The sequence below is a fragment of the Schistocerca serialis genome, chromosome 3, assembly GCF_023864345.2.
Source record: "Schistocerca serialis cubense isolate TAMUIC-IGC-003099 chromosome 3, iqSchSeri2.2, whole genome shotgun sequence".
NCBI classification, from domain to species: domain Eukaryota; kingdom Metazoa; phylum Arthropoda; class Insecta; order Orthoptera; family Acrididae; genus Schistocerca; species Schistocerca serialis.
The window spans coordinates 781,766,042-781,787,637 of NC_064640.1; the positions used below are offsets into that span (position 1 = coordinate 781,766,042).

A 21,596-nucleotide genomic window follows, 5' to 3' on the forward strand; every position below is an offset into this window, starting at 1 on the left:
CCTGAAATCACTCTTACTTCGGAAGACTTCTCTCCATTGAGAATGACATGCTGCGTTCTGTTATCTAGGAACTCTTCAATCCAATCACAGAATTGGTCTGATAGTCCATACGCTCTTACTTTGTTCATTGAACGACTGTGGGGAACTGTATCGAACGCCTTGCGGAAATCAAGAAACACGGCATCTACCTGGGAACCCGTGTCTATGGCCCTCTGAGTCTCGTGGAGCCTGCATCTCGTGGTCGTGCGGTAGCGTTCTCGCTTCCCACGCCCGGGTTCCCGGGTTCGATTCCCGGCGGGGTCAGGGATTTTCTCTGCCTCATGATGGCTGGGTGTTGTGTGCTGTCCTTAGGTTAGTTAGGTTTAAGTAGTTCTAAGTTCTAGGGGAATGATGACCATAGATGTTAAGTCCCATAGTGCTCAGAGCCATTTGAGCCATTTGAGTCTCGTGGACGAATAGCACGAGCTGGATTTCACACGACCGTCTTTTTCGAAACCCATGCTGATTCCTACAGAGTAGATTTCTAGTCTCCAGAAAAGTCATTATACTCGAACATAACACGTGTTCCAAAATTCTACAACTGATCGACGTTAGAGATATAGGTCTATAGTCTGTCACGGATGGGTGGATTCCGGGGTGTTCCCAGGTCAGGACGCCAGCGATCCTGATACTTCGGCTGACTGACCAGAGCCTACCTGAACGACAGGCAAAGATCGTTGTACTACACTTCTACACGGCATTCACTATAGCGGTCAATAGATGAAGAACGGTGGTGAGTGGGAGGGGACAGAGCACTTCCCAAATCGTCGTGTGTGAATCCAGCATACGCGTCGCCATCACTCACTGTCGCAGCATCGCAGAATGGCCAGCGCCGGAGCCACCGCGTGGCAACCGCCACAGCACCAGCCGACGAGAAACGAGCGTACGGCGCCATCTACCTTGAGCGGCTAAACGACAGTAACGGCGAGTCAAGACACTGGCTATGACTTACGGAAATAAACAACTAAATCTGAATCTTCTTTGACTGCGCTTACGGGTGACAACAGGTTACCGCTATCCTTCCGAAGGAAACCCGCGAGGAGCGATCTGGAAGAGTCCCTGCTTTACGGAACTATCTCTACTTCAGCCGCCCAAACAGTCGCCTCTCTGAGTAAATAGAAGTCAGAAATGGAGCTTCGAAAATAAACTTTCATCTTAATCATTTGCCTAAGCTTAACACCTTCTGTGAGTATTTTTTTGGGTTGCATTCTAACAGCTGCGTCTCTGTAAATAATAAAAACTGGACACATGTTATACGGTTTTTTTTTTCAAATCAGTCTGCACTACAACCTCCTAAAATATTTACTGTTCCTCCTTAACACTTTGCGTCCGGCGACACCACAGTGGTGTCGCGTGCATAGTATCGCTCAGCGGCTGGCGACACTACAGTGGTGTCGTGAGCATAGTATCGCGCAGTGGCCGGTGACAGCACTTTAGTACCTTTTTTCATCCTGTTGGTGTTTTGTTTAGATAACATAAGTTACACACGTCAACAAGTTTTTTTGTTTTTATAAGTACTTGTGGACTTTCATCATGGCAGACGAAAGAGATGATACGATTATTTACGATGAATGCGCGGACATCTTGTCTGACGTTCTGGACGACTTGGCCGGTTGGGAAGAAGACATTGGATATAAAAAAATGAAAGTGAAGCAGAATCGTGGGAAGATAGTTAAATACATCCGAGAAGAATCCGGCGAACGCTACGGTTGCCAACTGATTCGGATGAATCAGACGCAGAAGACAGACTATGATTTACTGAAGACCCATAATAAATTTGGAGGATCTCCGGATCCACACATATTTCCGAAAGATACACAGAGCGTTGTGGATATCGTAGAATTACATAATGGTAACTAACTATCTGAATATATTAGCAACGAAACCAACAAGTATTATAGTCAAAATTACAATAGAAGGAAACTGGATTTAAAAAATGCCAAATCTCTCAACATTACGGGACCCGAACTTAGAAAATGGTTTGGGCTTTCTATCCTTATGGGAATTGTAAAAAAAGCAAGGATCGATGATTACTGGTCCACGAATCCGTTGATAGACACACCGATATTCGCAAAACGATGTCCCGCAACCGATTCAGACAAATATTATCATTTTTACATTTTTTTCGACAATAACAATAAACCGGATAATGCCGACTGGCTTTTCAGAGTGCAATTCGTAATTGATTATATTCCCAAAATGTTTAAAGAAACGTTTAATCTAAGTCAAAACATCTCAATTTATGAAGGAATGATACCGTGGCGTGGAAAGTTAAATTTTAAATTACGAAATATGGCATACTCGTTCGGATGCTTTGTGATTCGATTACGGGGTACATTTCCTCATACAAGATATATTCCGGTGCTGGACAACCATTAACGCGTACAGTGATGGAACTATTGCCACCTTCTTATGGAAGTGGCATCACCTCTACATAAATAATTATTATAACAGCGTAGAACTTCCAGAAAAGTTACTTGAAAAGAAAATTCGAGTTTGTGAAACGATACGGCAAAATAGAGGATTTCCGGAAAAATTAAAGCGCGGAAAAGTCAATGTGTTTCAAGCTTGTGATCATCGGGAAGGTGACAAGCGGCCGGTGACAAGCCAAGTAATGCTAATTAGCGCTGCCGGCGCCAAGCGAATAAATTTGTACGAGACGTGCGGACGGCAAAGTGTTAATTATTCCTTAAACCGTATGGAAATTGAAGTGTTTCACGAAAGTAACGTTGCAGAAAGTTCTCTGTGAGATGTAACCATGTCTGTAGAGAATTCGAGAGGCGTGTTGCAGCTCTAAGTCCACCTCTGCAAACTTCTACCTCAGTGAGAGGACCTTTTCGAGGAGAATGCCAGTAATTGTCTGTATGTGTTCTGTTGTTTCTCAAAATAATAGTGCTCCTATTACCTGCGCCATTGTGAATGAACTAATCCATTTCACACATTTCAAAGATGGTTTGGAATGTTTATGGAACAAAGATGTTTAAGGAAGCCAGTATGGCAAAGGTATCTCTTGTAAGCCTTCTATTTGCTTGTTTTACTATTGTTTTAATCGTTTTAACGTTTCCTTCATTTACCTCTGACAACGCCCTTGCCGCAGTGGCAACACCGGTTCCCGTCAGATCACCAAGGTTCACGCTGTCGGGCTTGGCTAGCACTTGGATCCGGATCCAACGAGAGCTGTTGGCAAGCGCGGTGCACTCAGCCCTTGTGAGGCCAATTGAGTAGCTACGTGACTGGGAAGTACCCGCATCCAGTGATACCTATCGACTGAGGATGATATGGAGTTTAGCTCATCTACATCTACATGATTATTCTGCTGTTCACATTCTGCATCCTCAGCTGTCCACTTCGTCACATCTCAGACTATACAGCGAGATGGCTCTGCCATCTCCTCTGTAGGAAAGAGGAATGTGGCGTCTTGGATGGCACCTAAAGACCCAGCCACTAGCCACACATCCAAGTGCCACGGGTTGCCACCCTGCCAAGGCGCCAACAAACCAATCCCACGTTATCCTGCCTGCGTCAGCCGCCGCAGTATCTGGGGGCACCACAGCGCCGCTTTTGACGACACTAGCTCTCCTATGTGGCCATGTGATAGAAGCACGACTTCCCAGTGTTCGTCTGCTTGACGGCTTTACAAGACGCTGCCCAGCAGCGCGCCTGTCGGTCTGTGAGTGTGCGTGTTCGACATCGACATTTACCGAGTGCCATTCGTCAGAGCGCAGCGCACGCCAGTCGAAACGGAGACATCGATACTGCGGCAGATACGGACTTTATCTATGGCAGTCATTTCTTACTGTGACAGGCTGCGTTCTCAAACTGTATAATGAAGAACTGCTGTCGAATAGTCAAATTTCTCATTAAATCAGTTGCATTTGCCAGAAGCTATTCAGACCCAAACGTTAGTGTGTATTCTTTATGTCAGTAATAAAGTTGTACTGTTTTTGGTTACCTGGCCACATCTCTCTTGCAGTGGTTAGCACACTGGACTCGCATTAAATCAGTTGCATTTGCCAGAAGCTATTCAGACCCAAACGTTAGTGTGTATTCTTTATGTCAGTAATAAAGTTGTACTGTTTTTGGTTACCTGGCCACATCTCTCTTGCAGTGGTTAACACACTGGACTCGCATTCGGGAGGACGACGGTTCAATCCCGCGTCCGGCCATCCTGATTTAGGTTTTCCGTGATTTTCCTAAATCGCTCCAGGCAAATGCCAGGATGGTTCCTTTCTCAGGGCACTGCCGACTTCCTTCCCCATCCTTCCCTAATCCGACGAGATCGATCACCTCACTGTTTGGTCTCTTCCCCCAAATCAATCCTAGCACATCTCTCTTCTGGCCTGCAGCACCCATGCAACGGGATACTAAATCACACTTAAATGCGGAACCGAAGGTTCACAGAACCATTTTCACATTATTTGTCAACTGTTCCACTCACGAATAGTGCATTGGAGAAATGTACACCTAAATCTTTCCGTGTGTGCTCCGATTTATCTTATTTTGTCACGATGGTAATTTCTTTCTACGTAGGTGGGAGTCAACAAAATATTTTGGCATTCGGAAGAGAAAGACGGCGAGTGTTCATCAGAGACAAGGGTACTGTCAGGAGTGCTCCAGGGAAGTGTGACAGGACCACTGTTTTTGTCATCATTATTTCCTTGAGGCCTTATACCCGCTGCAAAGCGGAGTCGGCCTTGTTATTATTAAATGGGCAGTGTTAGTGCCCTTCCTGCCACCACTCCGAACCCCCCCCCCCCCAGGACGGAATCAGTGTACCCCAGCTGTCTGCGTCTAGTATAAGACATGAAAGAATGCGAACGTGTTTCAAATATCTGCGAGTCGTGTAACTGAGGAGGGACGTGGGGACCTGCCCAGTATTCACCTAGCGGGATGTGGAAAACCACCTAAAAACCACATCCAGGCAGGCTAGCATACCGGCCCTCGTCGTTAATCCGACGGGCGGATTCGATCCAGGGCCGACGCGCCTAAGAGTCCAGGACCACTGTTTTGGTATATACATAAATGATCTAGCGGACACGATAAGTAGCAATCTGCGGCTGTTATCTGATGATGTTGCGGTGTATGGGAAGGTGTCGCCGTTGAGTGTCTGTAGGAGAATACAAGATGACTTACATTAAATTTCTAGTTGGTGTGATGAATGGCAGCTGGCTCTAAATGCAGAAAAATTTAATTTAATGCAGATGAGTAGTAGAAACAAATCCCTAATGTTCCAATACAGTATTAGTAATGTGCAGCTTGACACACTCCCATCGATTAAATATCTAGGCGTAACGTTGCAAAGCAATATGAAATGGAACGAGCATGTAAGGACTGCAGTAGGGAAGGCAAATGGTCGACTTAGATTTATTGGGAGAATTTTAGGAAAATGTTGTTCATCTGTAAAGGAGACCGCATATGTGGCACTAGTGTGACCCGTTGTTGGATGCTGTTCGAGTGTTTGGGGTTAAAGGAAGACATCGAACTAATCCAGAGGCGGATTGCTAGATTTGTCACCGGTAGGTTCCAACAACACGCTAGTAGTACGGAGATGCTTCCGGAACGTGGAAAAAAATCACCCCGTAGACAATCTTTTTTCCCTCGCTCTATTTGCGAGTGGAACAGAAAAGAAAATGACTACTAATGGTACAGGGTACTCTCCACCACGAACAAGATGGTGGCTTGCGGAGTGTGTATGTAGATGCAGATGTAGAAGTTACATGAAAAGATCTCGCCTCAAATAAAACACCTTTGTTTTAATGATTGGCACCTTATTTCACTTATCATGTCCGCGACACTCTTTTCCCCTATTTGACGATAATAACAAACGAGTTGCCCTTCTTCGAACGTTTTCGATGTCTCCCGTCAATTGTATCTGGCGCTTCAGTCTGGAACCGCGCGACCGCTACTTTCGCAGGTTCGAATCCTGCCTCGGGCATGGATGTGTGTGATTTCCTTAGATTAGTTAGGTTTAAGTAGTTCTAAGTTCTAGGGGACGGATAACCTCAGATGTTAAGTCCCATAGTGCTCAGAGCCATTGTATCTGGTATGGATCCCATACCGAACGGCAATACTTCAGACGGCGTAATGTGGGTAGTGTCTTTAGAAGATTTGTTGGATCTTCTAAGTTTTCTGCTTATAAAACGTAATCTTTGGTTCACCTTCGCCAAAACATTTTCTATATGATGTTTTCAATTAACGTTGTTCATGATTGTAGGTATTTAGTTGAACCGACAACCTTCAAACTCATATGGATTTTCGTTTTACCGAAATGTGACGAAATTTTTTTGTACTGAAGCGGAGGCGCACACACTTTTTACTGTTTGTGGTCATCCTTATTTTTCGCATCATGCTGATCTTCTTCTCCTTTTCCGTAGCGTGTATACCGCCTTGTATGGGGCCCACTTTTTGAGGAGTTTGCACATTTTATTTTGCTATTTAACTGTGTGGCTCGAAGCCTTTTCTGACGCCACAGTCGTCATGGTAACCTAAGGGAGGGATGTCGTCAGCACCATTTGCCTCTGAACCGTGCAAAATAGATTGCCGGAAAAAATTCAGTACACCCTTTAAGCGATTTCCAATTCATTCAAGATCTATAGTTGCAACAATGAATATGGAATACATGAAATGACTACATTTACAGATCAACAGCACAAGCGATTATGAGGTACCAGGTGTCGCCCATTAATCAGACACATACACTACTGGCCATTAAAATTGCTACTCCAAGAAGAAATGCAGATGATAAACGGGTATTCATTGGACAAATATATTATACTAGAACTGACATGTGATTACATTTTCACGCAATTTGGGTGCATAGATCCTGAAAAATTAGTACCCAGAACAACCACCTCTGGCCTTGATACGCCTGGGCATTGAGTCAAACAGACCTTGGTTGGCGTGTACAGGTACAGCTGCCCATGCAGCTTCAACACGATACCACAGTTCATCAAGAGTAGTGACTGGCGTATTGTGACGAGCCAGTTGCTCGGCCACCATTGACCAGACATTTTCATTTGGTGAGAGATCTGGAGAATGTGATGGCCAGGGCAGCAGTCGAATACGTACTGTAACCAGAAAGGCCCGTACAGGACCTGCAACATGTGGTCGTGCATTATCCTGCTGAAATTTAGGGTTTCGCAGGGATCCAATGAAGGGTAGAGCCACGGGTCATAACACATCTGAAATGTAACGTCCACTGTTCAAAGTGCCGTCAATACGAACAAGAGGTGACCGAGACGTGTAACCAATGGCACCCCATACCATCACGCCGGGTGATACGCCAGTATGGCGATGACGAATACACGCTTCCAATGTGCGTTCACCGCTATGTCACCAAACACGGATGTGACCATCATGATTCTGTAAACAGAACCTGGATTCATCCGAAAAAATGACGTTTTGCCATTCGTGCACCCAGGTTCGTCGTTGAGTACACCATCGCAGGCGCTCCTGTCTGTGATGCAGCGTCAAGGGCAACCGCAGCCATGGTCTCCGAGCTGATAGTCCATGCTGCTGCAAACGTCGTCGAACTTGTCGTGCAGATGGTTGTTGTCTTGCTAACGTCCCCATCTGTTGACTCAGGGATCGAGACGTGGCAGCACGATCCGTTACAGTCATGCGGATAAGATGCCTGTCATCTCGACTGCTAGTGATACGAGGCCGTTGGGATCTAGCACGGCGTTCCGTATTACCCTCCTGAACCCACCGATTCCATATTCTGCTAACATTTCACCAGGAAACGCAGGTCAACTGCTGTTTGTGTGTGAGAAATCAGTTGGAAACTTTCCTCATGTCAGCACGTTGTAGGTGTCGCCACCGGCGCCAACCTTGTGTGAATGCTCTGAAAAGTTAATCATTTGCATATCACAGCATCTTCTTCCTGTCGGTTAAATTTCGCGTCTGTAGCACGTCATCTTCGTGGTACAGCAATTTTAATGGCCAGTAATGTATATTAGTACGTGGTGTGGCCCCCACGGCAGTAATGCGGGGGCTGACTGTGGTTTCCCGTCGGTTGTACAAATGCCGAATGCTGCCCTGCCACGCCTGCTCGACATATCCACGTAGTTCTGCGAGATTTGTTGGCTGACGAGTCGCACGAAACATTTCTCGTCCCTTCATATCCCACACGTGCTCGGTTGGAGACAACACCGGGGATCTTGTTGGACAGGGACGTCGCTGCACGACTTTCCGAGCACGGTGAATTTCACGGGCAGCGTGTTTGCGAGCAGTATTCTTTTGGAACAACACATCACCTTCCTGTTGCAAAGACGCCAAAAGGACGGTGCCCCAGCAATGCCTCTGCGACGTTGTTACCGTCGTCGCTGGCGGCGCAGTGCACCTATTTACAAGACATTAAGGGTGATTGAAATTGATCTCGACGGACAGGTTAATAAGCAACAACTGATTGAAGGTCCTAAAGTGTTTTGTGGACTATGAATGCAGTTTACTTGTGATGTACAAACTGTGTTTGGAGGCAGTACATGGCTGATATTGGCAGTTGTACGGAGCAACCAAGCAGATTATGGCGGCCTTGAAGCTTTTCCAGACTTTAACATCTTGAGTTAGAAGACATTGAGTATAGCAGAGAATACAGGACTGCTTGCTAAAGTTCCTTCCAAGAACATTCTGCACGTACCGAGCCTGTTAGCGTCCTTTCCAGAAACACCAAAAGCGTACGGGAGTTGTAGCTTATAGTACCCTAGAGCATTAAGCCTGGGGTAGGGGAGCGTGCCCTGGACGAATGCACTCTACGAGACAGCGCTTACCAGGTCTAAGTTTTATGCAGAAACGACCGTAACTTGCTTGCATGAAGAAGTTACTTTCATCGCTGAAGATCATGGCGCGTCATTCCATCTTCCAAGTGATCCTCTGATGGCACCAGTCAAACCATGCACGTCGATCCTGTGGCGTGAGTGGAAGACGGGCTAGAGTGTGCATGTCCGTAGTCCCACTGTTAATGACGAGTTGGAAACAGTTCCTGTTGCTACGCATGGAAAAATGGCTCTGAGCACTATGGGACTTAACATAGGTATGACATTCCGTCGCGCTGACCACTCAGCTACCAGGGGCAGACTCATTTGTGCTGTGTCAGCTGTACGATCTGCTACTGCTGCCCTTACAAAACGACGATCCTTGTGGGCGTTTGTACTGCCTGGACGTCTACAACCTCGTCTACGAGTGTGAGAGTTTTCATGTGATCACGGATACCATCATCGTTGCACAAGTGACGCAGCATGTCTAACTCGTGTGGCAATTTTCCGAAAGGACCATTTCACCATTCGGAAGAATATAATTTGACTCCTTTCAAACTCGCTCATTTGGCTGTAGGAAGCACGAGTGCGTCTCCGTAGCATAGTGGTCTGCTTGGTTTACACGCGTGAGCCATAGTGAGGCTTATTGCTGAGAACATTCCCTATTAAAGGATAGACACAGATGGCACTCTGGTAGTTATGCCACTATGATATCTGTTGGCGGACGACGTTGAAACCATTATCAGTACTTCTACTGTCCTCCAGGTGGCATATGCCGTTATCGAATCAAAATCGACGTCGTGCTTTTAGGTATACTAATTTTTTCCCCAGCAGTATACATCCTGTGTCTTACTATATTTTAACCGTTTGTGTGTCATATTATCTGATGCAGAAGTAGGGTACCAACTTTTCATTAGCCTAAACGATCCTGCGAAACACCATCTAAACAGCACGCTCAGGCTGACTGATGTACTAGTGAACGGTCATTCATATGCTGCGCTGATTCGATTCGTATGTGGTTGATCTCCATGTCTCGCAACGTAGTGCACTGTACGGTACGGTACGCTAATAGAGCAGGTCCTCAGCACCCTGCAGATACCTTGTCAAAATCATTTTGCAATTCGTTTTGATATTCTGATGAGTGTACAAGATGGTAAATGATAGCATCATCTGTAAACAATTTAAAAGAGCTTACAAGAACATCTCATAAATCGTATGTATAGATTAAGAACTGGAGAGGGCCTATAACAACTCCTTGGCGAACTTCAGATATCAGTCCGTTTTCACGAGATGACTTCGCGTCTATTACTACGAATTGTGTCCGTGATGACTGGAAATCACGAATCCAGCCGCACAACTGAGACGATACTCCGTAGGCATGCATTTTGATTAGAAGCCGCTTGTGAGGGACGGTGTCAAAATACTTCTGGACATCTAAAAATACACTCCTGGAAATGGAAAAAAGAACACATTGACACCGGTGTGTCAGACCCACCATACTTGCTCCGGACACTGCGAGAGGGCTGTACAAGCAATGATCACACGCACGGCACAGCGGACACACCAGGAACCGCGGTGTTGGCCGTCGAATGGCGCTAGCTGCGCAGGATTTGTGCACCGCCGCCGTCAGTGTCAGCCAGTTTGCCGTGGCATACGGAGCTCCATCGCAGTCTTTAACACTGGTAGCATGCCGCGACAGCGTGGACGTGAACCGTATGTGCAGTTGACGGACTTTGAGCGAGGGCGTATAGTGGGCATGCGGGAGGCCGGGTGGACGTACCGCCGAATTGCTCAACACGTGGGGCGTGAGGTCTCCACAGTACATCGATGTTGTCGCCAGTGGTCCGCGGAAGGTGCACGTGCCCGTCGACCTGGGACCGGACCGCAGCGACGCACGGATGCACGCCAAGACCGTAGGATCCTACGCAGTGCCGTAGGGGACCGCACCGCCACTTCCCAGCAAATTAGGGACACTGTTGCTCCTGGGGTATCGGCGAGGACCATTCGCAACCGTCTCCATGAAGCTGGGCTATGGTCCCGCACACCGTTAGGCCGTCTTCCGCTCACGCCCCAACATCGTGCAGCCCGCCTCCAGTGGTGTCGCGACAGGCGTGAATGGAGGGACGAATGGAGACGTGTCGTCTTCAGCGATGAGAGTCGCTTCTGCCTTGGTGCCAATGATGGTCGTATGCGTGTTTGGCGCCGTGCAGGTGAGCGCCACAATCAGGACTGCATACGACCGAGGCACACAGGGCCAACACCCGGCATCATGGTGTGGGGAGCGATCTCCTATACTGGCCGTACACCACTGGTGATCGTCGAGGGGACACTGAATAGTGCACGGTACATCCAAACCGTCATCGAACCCATCGTTCTACCATTCCTAGACCGGCAAGGGAACTTGCTGTTCCAACAGGACAATGCACGTCCGCATGTATCCCGTGCCACCCAACGTGCTCTAGAAGGTGTAAGTCAACTACCCTGGCCAGCAAGATCTCCGGATCTGTCCCCCATTGAGCATGTTTGGGGCTGGATGAAGCGTCGTCTCACGCGGTCTGCACGTCCAGCACGAACGCTGGTCCAACTGAGGCGCCAGGTGGAAATGGCATGGCAAGCCGTTCCACAGGACTACATCCAGCATCTCTACGATCGTCTCCATGGGAGAATAGCAGCCTGCATTGCTGCGAAAGGTGGATATACACTGTACTAGTGCCGACATTGTGCATGCTCTGTTGCCTGTGTCTATGTGCCTGTGGTTCTGTCAGTGTGATCATGTGATGTATCTGACCCCAGGAATGTGTCAATAAAGTTTCCCCTTCCTGGGACAATGAATTCACGGTGTTCCTATTTCAATTTCCAGGAGTGTATAAAATGAACGTGAGCTCTCCTGTCTTGAGTTCAGGTCCTTTGCCAATATGGTCATTTCACGAGGAACACCGTATTTGATGTTTTCTATTTCTAAACATAGTTTTTGCCCCGTGATGACAATTGGGGAGCTACCTACCCTAGTTCTAACTGCTCTACGGTCTGTGAAGTTAGCAAAACAGCCCACATGCGTCACCACACTGCATCCGCACGACATCGCAAGGCACAGGATGACACGTCGACCGGTCGACATCCATTGGGCCCTTACGGCCTAGAAGAGGAGCTCGTTTTGTTTTTTCCTTGTGTTTCTAATGTATTTTTTGTGTGAGTGCCTGACAAACAAGGCAGGTCACTGCCGCGAACAACACATCCTATGGAAACTAAGATCGACTTTAAATTGATAGCCGAAAACGTAGATGTGTGCGAATGTTACCACTGAATGGTATATCAGCTCAAATAGGTACTAGAGAAAAAAGCAAAAATCATCTTGACCACAATATGCATAATCAGAGTTCCGTTTCAGAATTCCCGTCGAGAAAGCGAGGTAACTGAAATACAGATGCTTCGAAAGCAAGATACAAAGTGACGATCCAGCCGCCAGCACGACTGCCCTTCCCACGTGACATTTTTTCAGCGACTGCCGGGGCAGCGGAGGCCGAAAGCTTAAGTATCTGCTATACAGATAACATCTTACCCTCACTCTGAGCATGTTTCCATATTGTTGTAATTGCAGAATGTTAGGGAGATGATGCATTTCTCCTCTGTAGTGGAGTATACTTTGTGATGAACACTGGTGACATGTTAAAACTGTGTCGGATTGTGATCTGAAACCAGATCCACGCTTTTCGTAGTTAGATGTACACAGGATGGCTTTGGAATTTTAGTAATTAGTTAAAGTTTCAAATATTTTTCAGCTGAGGTTTACTTTCTCGTTGCTATCAAACAATACGAGCACACATCGTTAACTAAGCCATAGCTTCGACTTGCCACTAGAGTTTGGAGGACGAGGAGAGACGGGAGTAGCAATCTGAAGCCTTGTGAGAACGGTGAGGCTTTTTCAGGTCGTACAATTCGTGACTAAGTATTCACGAAAGACTAAAGTGGCACAGAGCTTTCACTTATAACATACACTATGTGATCAAAAGTATCCTGACACCTGGCTGAAAATACTCGTAACTTCGTGCCACCCTCCATCGGTAATGCTGGAATTCAGTACGGTGTTGGCCGATCATTAGCCTTGATAACAGCTTCCACTCTCATAGGCATACGTTCAATCAGGTGCTGGAAGGATTATTGGGAAATGGCAACGCATTCTTCACGGACTGCTGCACTGAGGAGCGATATCGATGTCGGTCGGTGAGGCCTGGCACGTAGTCGGCGTTCTAAAACATTCCAAAGCTGTTCTATACGATTCAGGTCAGGACTCTGTGTAGGCCAGTCCATTACAGGGATGTTATTGTCGTGTAACCACTCCGCCACAGGCCGTGCATTATGAATAGGTGCTCGATCGTGTTGAAAGATGCAGTCGTCATCCTAGAATTGCTCTTCAACAGTGGGAATCAAGAAGGTGTTTAAAACATGAATGTAAGCCTGTGCTGTGATAGTGCCACGCAAAACAACAAGGGGTGCAAGCCCCTCCATGGAAAGCACGACCACACTGTAACACCACCGCCTCCGAATTTTACTGTTGGCACTACACACGCTGGCAGATGACGTTTACCGGGCATTCGGCATACCCACACCCTGCCATCGGATCGCTACATTGTGTACCGTGATTCGTCACTCCACACAACGCTTTAACACTGTTCAAACGTCAAATGTTTACGCTCCTTACACCAAGCGAGGCGTCGTTTGGCATTTACCGGCCTGATGTGTGGCTTACGAGCAGCCGCTCGACCATGAAATCCAAGTTTTCTCACCTCCCGTTTAAGTGTCATATTACTTGCAGTGGATCCTGATGCAGTTTGGAATTCCTGTATGATGGTCTGGATAGATGTCTGCCTATTACACGTTACAACCCTCTTGAACTGTCGGCTGTCTCTGTCAGTCGACAGTCGAGGTCGGTCTGTGCGCTTTTGTGCTGTACGTGTCCCTTCACGTTTCCACTTCACTATAACATTGGAAACAGGGGACCTAGGGGATATTTAGGAGTGTGGAAATCTCGCGTATAGACGCATGACACAAGTGACACCCAATCATCTGACCACGTTCGCAGTCCGTGAGTTCCACGGAGCGCCACATTCTGCTCTGTCACGATGTCTAGTGACTACTGAGATCGCTGATATGGAGTACTTCCCAGTAGGTGGCAGCACAATGCACGTAGTATGGGATACGTATGTTTTTAGTGGTGTCCAGATACCTTTGATCACATAGTGTACGTTCTTACGACATACTGGTGGTTTGTTAATTAGATGAAAGGCATTCAATTTATTCTGCCCTATATACTAACAGTTCGTGAATTGACCGGTTGAAGGCTTTCAATGCATGTGAAATCCAAGCAGTTTATTTGGTGAAGTTCATATAGAACGTTGTTGGTAAAGACAAAACCTAACAGCCTACCTTGTACGAACAGAAGAGAAGATAAACTCTGAAGCTAGGAATATGATTTTACCTGTATAATTTCGGAACAGATCAACGTGCGAAGTATGGATTATTGAGGAGCTCTGGAGAAACAGGTAAATCGAGCTGTATGCTATTTCTGTGTCTCATCGTCTATAGTGAGGTGAGACTACTGCCTGTTTCAGACAGTAGGAAATGCACTAAAAGTCACTGAATTATTAAAAAGCGAAGAAGGCAACCTATTCATATCAGGGCAAAATTATAATATTTCACTTGACACATCGTTGAAAATAAATCTGATAATATTTTTGGAGTCCAAATAATCTTCTGATTTTGGCTGTCATGTGTAATTTAAATGTAAAATCATCTGGTGAAGAATAGTGAGCACACCTGAGTCTCTTGCGGCAGAGTAAGCAGTGTTATAATCTCGTTGCCGCGTTTTTCGCAAAAAAGAGTCGGAATTCACTGAATGTGGTGGTCACTGATAGATTTATGTTTCCATTTGTCTCACTGACAAAAGAGTGAATCATAGCCACTTGACATCAGTTATCATTCAATTTTGTTTACTACATAATAAATTCATTGTTATTTTTCACCTTCAGAGCTACACTGGAATATACATAGTTTCTGTATTCTTGATGACACAAGTTTGGAATTTGTTGAACCTTTTCTTGGTGACATTTCTCCGTTGAATAGGGCTGTTTCTGTGACTGAAATAAAATCCTCTCATTCTGGTGCATAATTATTTTGTTTATAAGGTTGTACTCAATTTTTTTTGTATTTGTGTTGAATTTCACTGTTCAAGAAAATGTTAACTTTATGGTGCAGTAGTGGCATAAAAAGTGTGAACTTTCTTATCTACAGTGACTGTATGACACATCCATTATTTCATGTGCGATCTAATTATTTGGTTCAAATAATTAGAATATTATCTTTCACATAATATTTGTTTCACATTACTTGTAATATATATGAATCGATTTATTGTTAAGGCTATTAATATAAACAATTTATCTTATCACATATTTTGCATCATTGTAAGCTATTAAATCCAGAAACAGTTTATTAAAAGTTCCCTTAATAGTTCTTTTTGTCCTAATGAGGTTCTGCAATAAGGAATTAAAAGATCGATACCATCTCTCCATGTGATCTCTGTACAAGTACAGAACTGATGTTGCTATAATTCTTTATTTTTGTCCGATGTGTTTTATTAATGGAGTTGCTCATTAATCAGCGAAAAATTTAAATTATTCCTCTTAGAAGCCTCTGTCATTCTTAGGTCACAAAGAATTTCAAAATATTTATTGAGTATATCATTCACGAAAATTAAAGTTTCCATAATGGCTCTGCTTTTTGTATAAACAGCTATTATTCATTTCATGTTATTACTTGTGCAGTAACACATAGCCTATTTCCCTTAAGAAAAATTTAGTCCACAACACATACGGACATACAGGTGGAAAGACTGTGACAATTTGTTATTACTTAAAGAAACGTAAATACTTAATCTCTAATGTTTGAAATTTGTACATTTGATTAATCTTCTTACTTTTAAAATTTGATGCGGTCTTTGTTTTATGAAGATATTACTGATCTTCTATTTCAGTATGAGTTTTTATATTTAATTATGTATTTGTCAAATAATTGTCGCAGTAACTTTAGCTGTGCCTGCTGTATTGTAAAATATATATATTTTTTATTTGAGAATGACATCTATTTTAAAAAATATTCATACATTTTGAAGCTGCAGTCATTTTTCACTGCTTAATGAACTACACTTAGAAAATGTTTCTCATGTAACAATCCTTTGGCATTTGTTCCAATTATTTTTAATAACTGATTAATTTCTAGAATGGGATGTAATTTTTTATTCAGACGAACAGTAGAGTAGTCGGAATATGAATGTAATATACTGTTAACATGCCCATCTTAACAAAATGAAATATAGCAAGAACTCCACTGACAATACACTTTCAGCTAGTTTATAACATTGATCGAGTTATCTGATGACTGTGAAACACAATCTTTATCAAAGTTAATCGCTATTTTAGATTTGGCTTTGAGAGAAATATGGCAGTAGCAAAACAGAATTTTGTATTAATATATAGTTTTAAACAATCTTTCATTGTATTTTGAAAGGGAGATACTTCTCACTTGTCATGTACCCCCTTTACTTTCATTGCAGTACTGCACTTTGTCCCATTAGAAAAGAATATGCTGAAATATTTTGTTGGTCAAATTTGTCTTTAAGAAAATTTATTGGGAAAAAAGTTGCTATTGTCTTTTTAATGATGCTCATTATCATTTCTTTTTAATTTACACCAAGACTGACAAGATAGAACTACTCATAATGCAAAATGAATGCGATTCACTTTTACACGAATAAGTAAGGGAAAGATCACTATGTATATATAAGTGAGCACTTTTAATGTACTTCTTATCTGAAAAATGCCCTGTGTTTAATAGCTACCCGTTACCTTCCAAGAGTCGTAACTTTTGATTGAATGTAAAGAGAGGCATTAGGTAATTTCTGCGTGCTTCATTTCAACTATACTAAATCAAAAGCTTTAAAAAATACTTTGTTCAATATTTTCCATCCCATTTTATAAGATCATATGGTGAAATAAATTATTTTTTCTTGGTTCTAGTGCATTTCTCCCAATCTGAGAATACTTCACCAGTCAAATTTGCAGTTGTGTGGAGGAAAACTTTATATCAGCAAGATGTCAAACCGCATGTTAAACAGTGATTTGTGCTACATACGTAAATGTAATGTCTGTTCTGTGTGCTTCTTTATCCTTAATGTGATAGTGGCCACACTTGAACAAAGATAGCCATTTCTTGAAACGATCACTCATGGACGTGAGACAGTTGTGCAAAAATGATACTCGAGTGTTAACTGAAAATGTAATAAGTGATCTTTAATCACATCTGTTTCAGATTTTTCGATTTACTTCTCTATATATCATACTCTGCTTCTCTCATCAGATGTACAAAAGCATGTTCAAGTATCTCACTTGTCAGCGAGGCTCCCCAGCACAACAGCGCCAGTAAAAACACCGAACATGTACGCAGATTGTGCAACAGCTCCCATCCACCGGCGGTCACAAACAAAATTCCACTGCAAACAATAATAAAAAGTCTTCAGGCATCTTATTGTGAACATGATATTTTTATGTACATTGAAAATTGACGAGAAATTAGTTATATACATCAGAAATGAAACCAAATCACAGGAAACAAACTCAACTGATTATGTGTCAAATTATTTCTCAGACTTTCTGAGTTTGCATTCCAAGAGTTTGTTTCTGGATTACTTTTTTCTTTTGTGATTGTGCAGATGTTTATCAATTTCAATTTTCTGATCTCCTTATGCATAGAACGCAGTATTAAGTAATGTGGAAGAGAAAGATGCAACATACAGATTTATGGAAAGTCACAGTGGCATTACGTCCTTGATAATTTCACACATACGAAGCAATCTACGCCATAGTTAGAAAACACATTAAACGTACTTGAGGGGCCATGTGAATATCAATATTGTAAATAGTTCTTTGGATTCTATCTCAGGAACTTTACTGATCGAGCTTCTAGTCTCTGAGAAAGGGATATGGTGGAGTGTAAATTCTGAGATCGCAAGAAAATGTTTGCTTTTCACAGGCCTCAGTTCTTAAAAGACCTATTTACATTCTAAATTATAAAATTTAAATTCTTTATAAATGATACTCTACTTGGACTTGTTATAATGTTTTCTATGAGCGGATGTAGCGTTTCTGAAAGTCTAAATTTTCACTATCTGCTAACTTAGCGTCATAAAGATGCAGGTAATTTTGGCACAGCAGAAGTGTTAACGTTGAAGATATTAACCAGCAGCGTCATTTTTTAGGTGTTCTGAAGTTCATCAGTAAATACATTTCACAAAGTATACCGTTGCTACAGCAAGGAGATGTATGACAGTATATAGGTACGCCTGTTTTGAAATGCGGTCTTCATCACACAGTGTTTGAAACTCACTTGCTTAGGTGTGCTTGAAGTAATTTGCGGCACATCACTCAAATTGTGTCGTAATCTCAACAGTGGCAGTAGATGTGAAAAGAAAAGAAAAAGATAATAATAATAGGGAATTCGAATACCAATATAGTATTCATAATTTCACGCCTATGAATCAAATTGTACCACAGATAAATAATGAGTAATTTTTCAGACCCGCTCGGTTTCGAATTATCGATTTAAAAAAAACTGATGGATTCCTCGAATTTTCAATACCCAGAGGCTATTTAGAACGATTGTTTGTTACGAGGGAAATATGTGAATTTCTGAGGCGGAGTGGAAGACGGGATTGTTTACGTAAAAAATGTACTTATTTTCTGATGATGTCCACTTTTATGAGGTCTCCTGGCCAGTGTTTTTCCAGTGAGTAGATTTCATTCCTGAAATGCGATTTTGGAGGATCTGAAAAAACATCTGTCTATGGCTTCCATAGCCTCATCATTGAACTTACAACGTTATCCATCCATAAATTTTGTTTTTGGAAATAGTTGGAACTCACAGACTGCAAGATCTCGTGAATATCGTCCAAGCTGCAGGAGTTTTCCTCAGGTGAGAGAATCTTTTGTTTAGTCGCCGAATCTGGTGTACGTCTCCTTCGTTTTGTTTTGACATCCAGTTGGTCGAGATGACTTGTGTATCATTCATCAGTTTTTGTTTTATCTCTGTAGGTAGAAAACAGGATATTTTACAGACCATAAAAAACTGATTATGTTCTTTCCGACTGATGAAACCAATTTAGTCATTTTTGGTACGGGGCTATCGACTTCCACTCACTGCTTTGATAACTGCTTCGTATCTTGCATGAAGTGTTGGATCCACGTCCCATCCACAATAACAAATTGGTACTCACCATTATTTGGTGGTTTATTTATGAAAGGGTTCAAACATTGGTAACAAACAAGTTTTCGCAATTTCTTTTGGTCAGTATTCAACAAAAGCGGAACCCGTCTTGCACGAAGCTTTCTCGTCCATAATTTGGCACATAACGTTACTGTTTCTTCTGATATGTCTACGGAGTTAGCTATGCCACGTTAAGCACTTTCTCAGTGTTTTCATATGTGGTTGCAGGTTTGAGACGTCTTTCACTTCTTCTTGAAAAGAAATACCGCAAGTTTTGAATTCAGCCATCCATTTCCTAACTGTTAAAATGGAGAATTCGTTGGCGCTAAACAGTCCACAACAAAGTTTAATGACGACTCTATTTTCCAGTTAATCAGTTTGTGCGAATCACAAACAAGAGAATAACTTAAAATAGCAGTAGAAACTGAACTCTTTATAGATACAATAAATACTTGATGAACGTTACAAAATATACCAAAATAACAAAAACAAAATTTCATTGCTAACAACACCATCTCTGCGGCTGGTGCCTCGTCCTCTTTCTCTACCGGTTCTTGCAGAACAGAGTCAGAACCTCTCATTCTGGTAACACATTAACTGCCAAAACTCCGTTGGCTCTTCTCTTGTGAACTGTCTATTGACAAGATTCTCCATATAATCTGATATGGAGACGTTCTTGGCTGCATGAGAACCGGAAGTGCATTGCGGAACGTCACATAGTTAGCAGATATTGATTCAAGACCACAGCTGTCATAATGAAATAGTATGTTGTGGAAATTCTATAATAATGTTTCCTGGAGCAGTTCCAAAGCCCTACGTTATTGCACAGTAATGCAAAATGCCTTACAGACAAGTTACCCATCGACGGCATTCCTGGTGCGACATGTTACCCTGGCATGCAAGATCCACTGACCAATCACACACTCGACATGGTGGGGCCCGATGTGAAGGTTAAAGTCTGGTACTAGGGATCTGAAATGCTCGTTGCAGAAATACGGCACATTTCCTCAGCAATACGTCAAGCGCCTCTATGACGCAATGGGTGTTCGCCCCAATGTGCAGTGTCTCATTTTAACAGTTGGCCATATTTGTGATGCAGATAATTTTATATTATTTGTATATACATATTTACGAAAAAAATAGATTTTATGATTTTACAATTTTTTATATCGCAAATAATATTTACAAAGAAACACGTGAAAATAATCATAAAGTAACAGAACATAAAACGGAGACACTTTAATATTCGGCTGTCCATCAACGACCCAATAAATTTCTACTTTAAAAAGTTCTCAATATATTGTTTGACATTGTTTTAGTCTTAGAATCTCTTAAATGTTTATACCGGTACCTGTTTCCTTAGCATTTTTCTGTTGTTTTTCGAGTGGGTAATGAGAAATTCTTTAGTTCTGTCTATACGGAAATTATCTATGCCATACTCTTCTTCTCAGAATGTCTCATTACTTCTCCATGAGCCTGAGCTACAGAGATTGCGAGATTATTTAAATAACTTTAGAGCAGCCAAAAGGCAGTCGCAGACGCACTGCGAAATCCTCATGTTTCATATCTCGGTGGAATATGATCGTCAATCTGACGCAAATTATTTGGTTCGACTTCTGTGCAAATACTCCTATAAAAGATTCAGGTACTTGCCTCTAGTCAAGTTCTGTCAGTAAATGTAAGTTCGCCTCCCCTAGTCGAAGATATAGATTACATATAATTACACCAGTTCCAATGTGGTTTATTGTGATGCGACGGTTTTACTTTGTAATATTTCGTCGATCAAGTGCCACTCACGCGCTCTGTCATCTGATTTATTACTTTCGTCCTTAAATGCATTTCCTACCAGTCAGGTTCTTTACTCGTGTAGTTCGGATCCATCGTACAACTGTTCACATTAAATAGGTAATCTTTCCTTTCTTTCCACCCGGTGTAATCTTGACAAAAATGCATTGTCCTCTCTGAGGGTTGATTTTGGTGCCACTGTTCTGAAAAAATTACGCTGCTAACTTAAGCAATTGTACAAGGGGTTTCCCTTAACTTACGGCTGATGAGACGTCTGTGTGTTTCACTAAGCTTCCCTTGCTGCCGCTGTTGTGAAAGTGAGAGGATTCTCTCTTCATTTCTGTACGAACGAATACATTATGATGATTTACGGCGGAGGGCGCTAAACAGAAAGGTCATCCGCGCCCGAGCGTATAGAGCCGATAGTGATGGAGAGAGATGTGTTGAAAACGAATCATATCCCTGAGCGAATCGCGCTTTTTATAGCAACAGGCCAGCAGCTGTCACTAATAGAAAGATATTGTTGGCGACAAGTATTACTGGGATGTAAAGAAGGTATTTGTTACAGTTTCAATGAGGGAACAAACGCTCGAGCCATTGGTAGCAGCATGTTTGTATATTATAACTTAATGCTACTTTAACGACAAAAAGGAAATTTTTTCCTACAGTTCAAGCCAGATATAATTGAACGGTAAAAGTACCTGT

At 43.0% G+C, this 21,596-nt stretch overlaps 1 protein-coding gene across 1 annotated transcript in view; it reads right to left on the reverse strand.

Annotated features, from left to right (window-relative positions):
• The window catches only part of LOC126470624 (organic cation transporter protein), a 652,913-nt gene that overhangs the window by 99,403 nt on the left and 531,914 nt on the right, over positions 1 to 21,596 (reverse strand). The window contains exon 4 of the mRNA XM_050098587.1: positions 17,234 to 17,337. Coding sequence (XP_049954544.1) covers positions 17,234 to 17,337 — 104 coding nt within the window. The remainder of the gene's footprint in view (positions 1 to 17,233; positions 17,338 to 21,596) is intronic.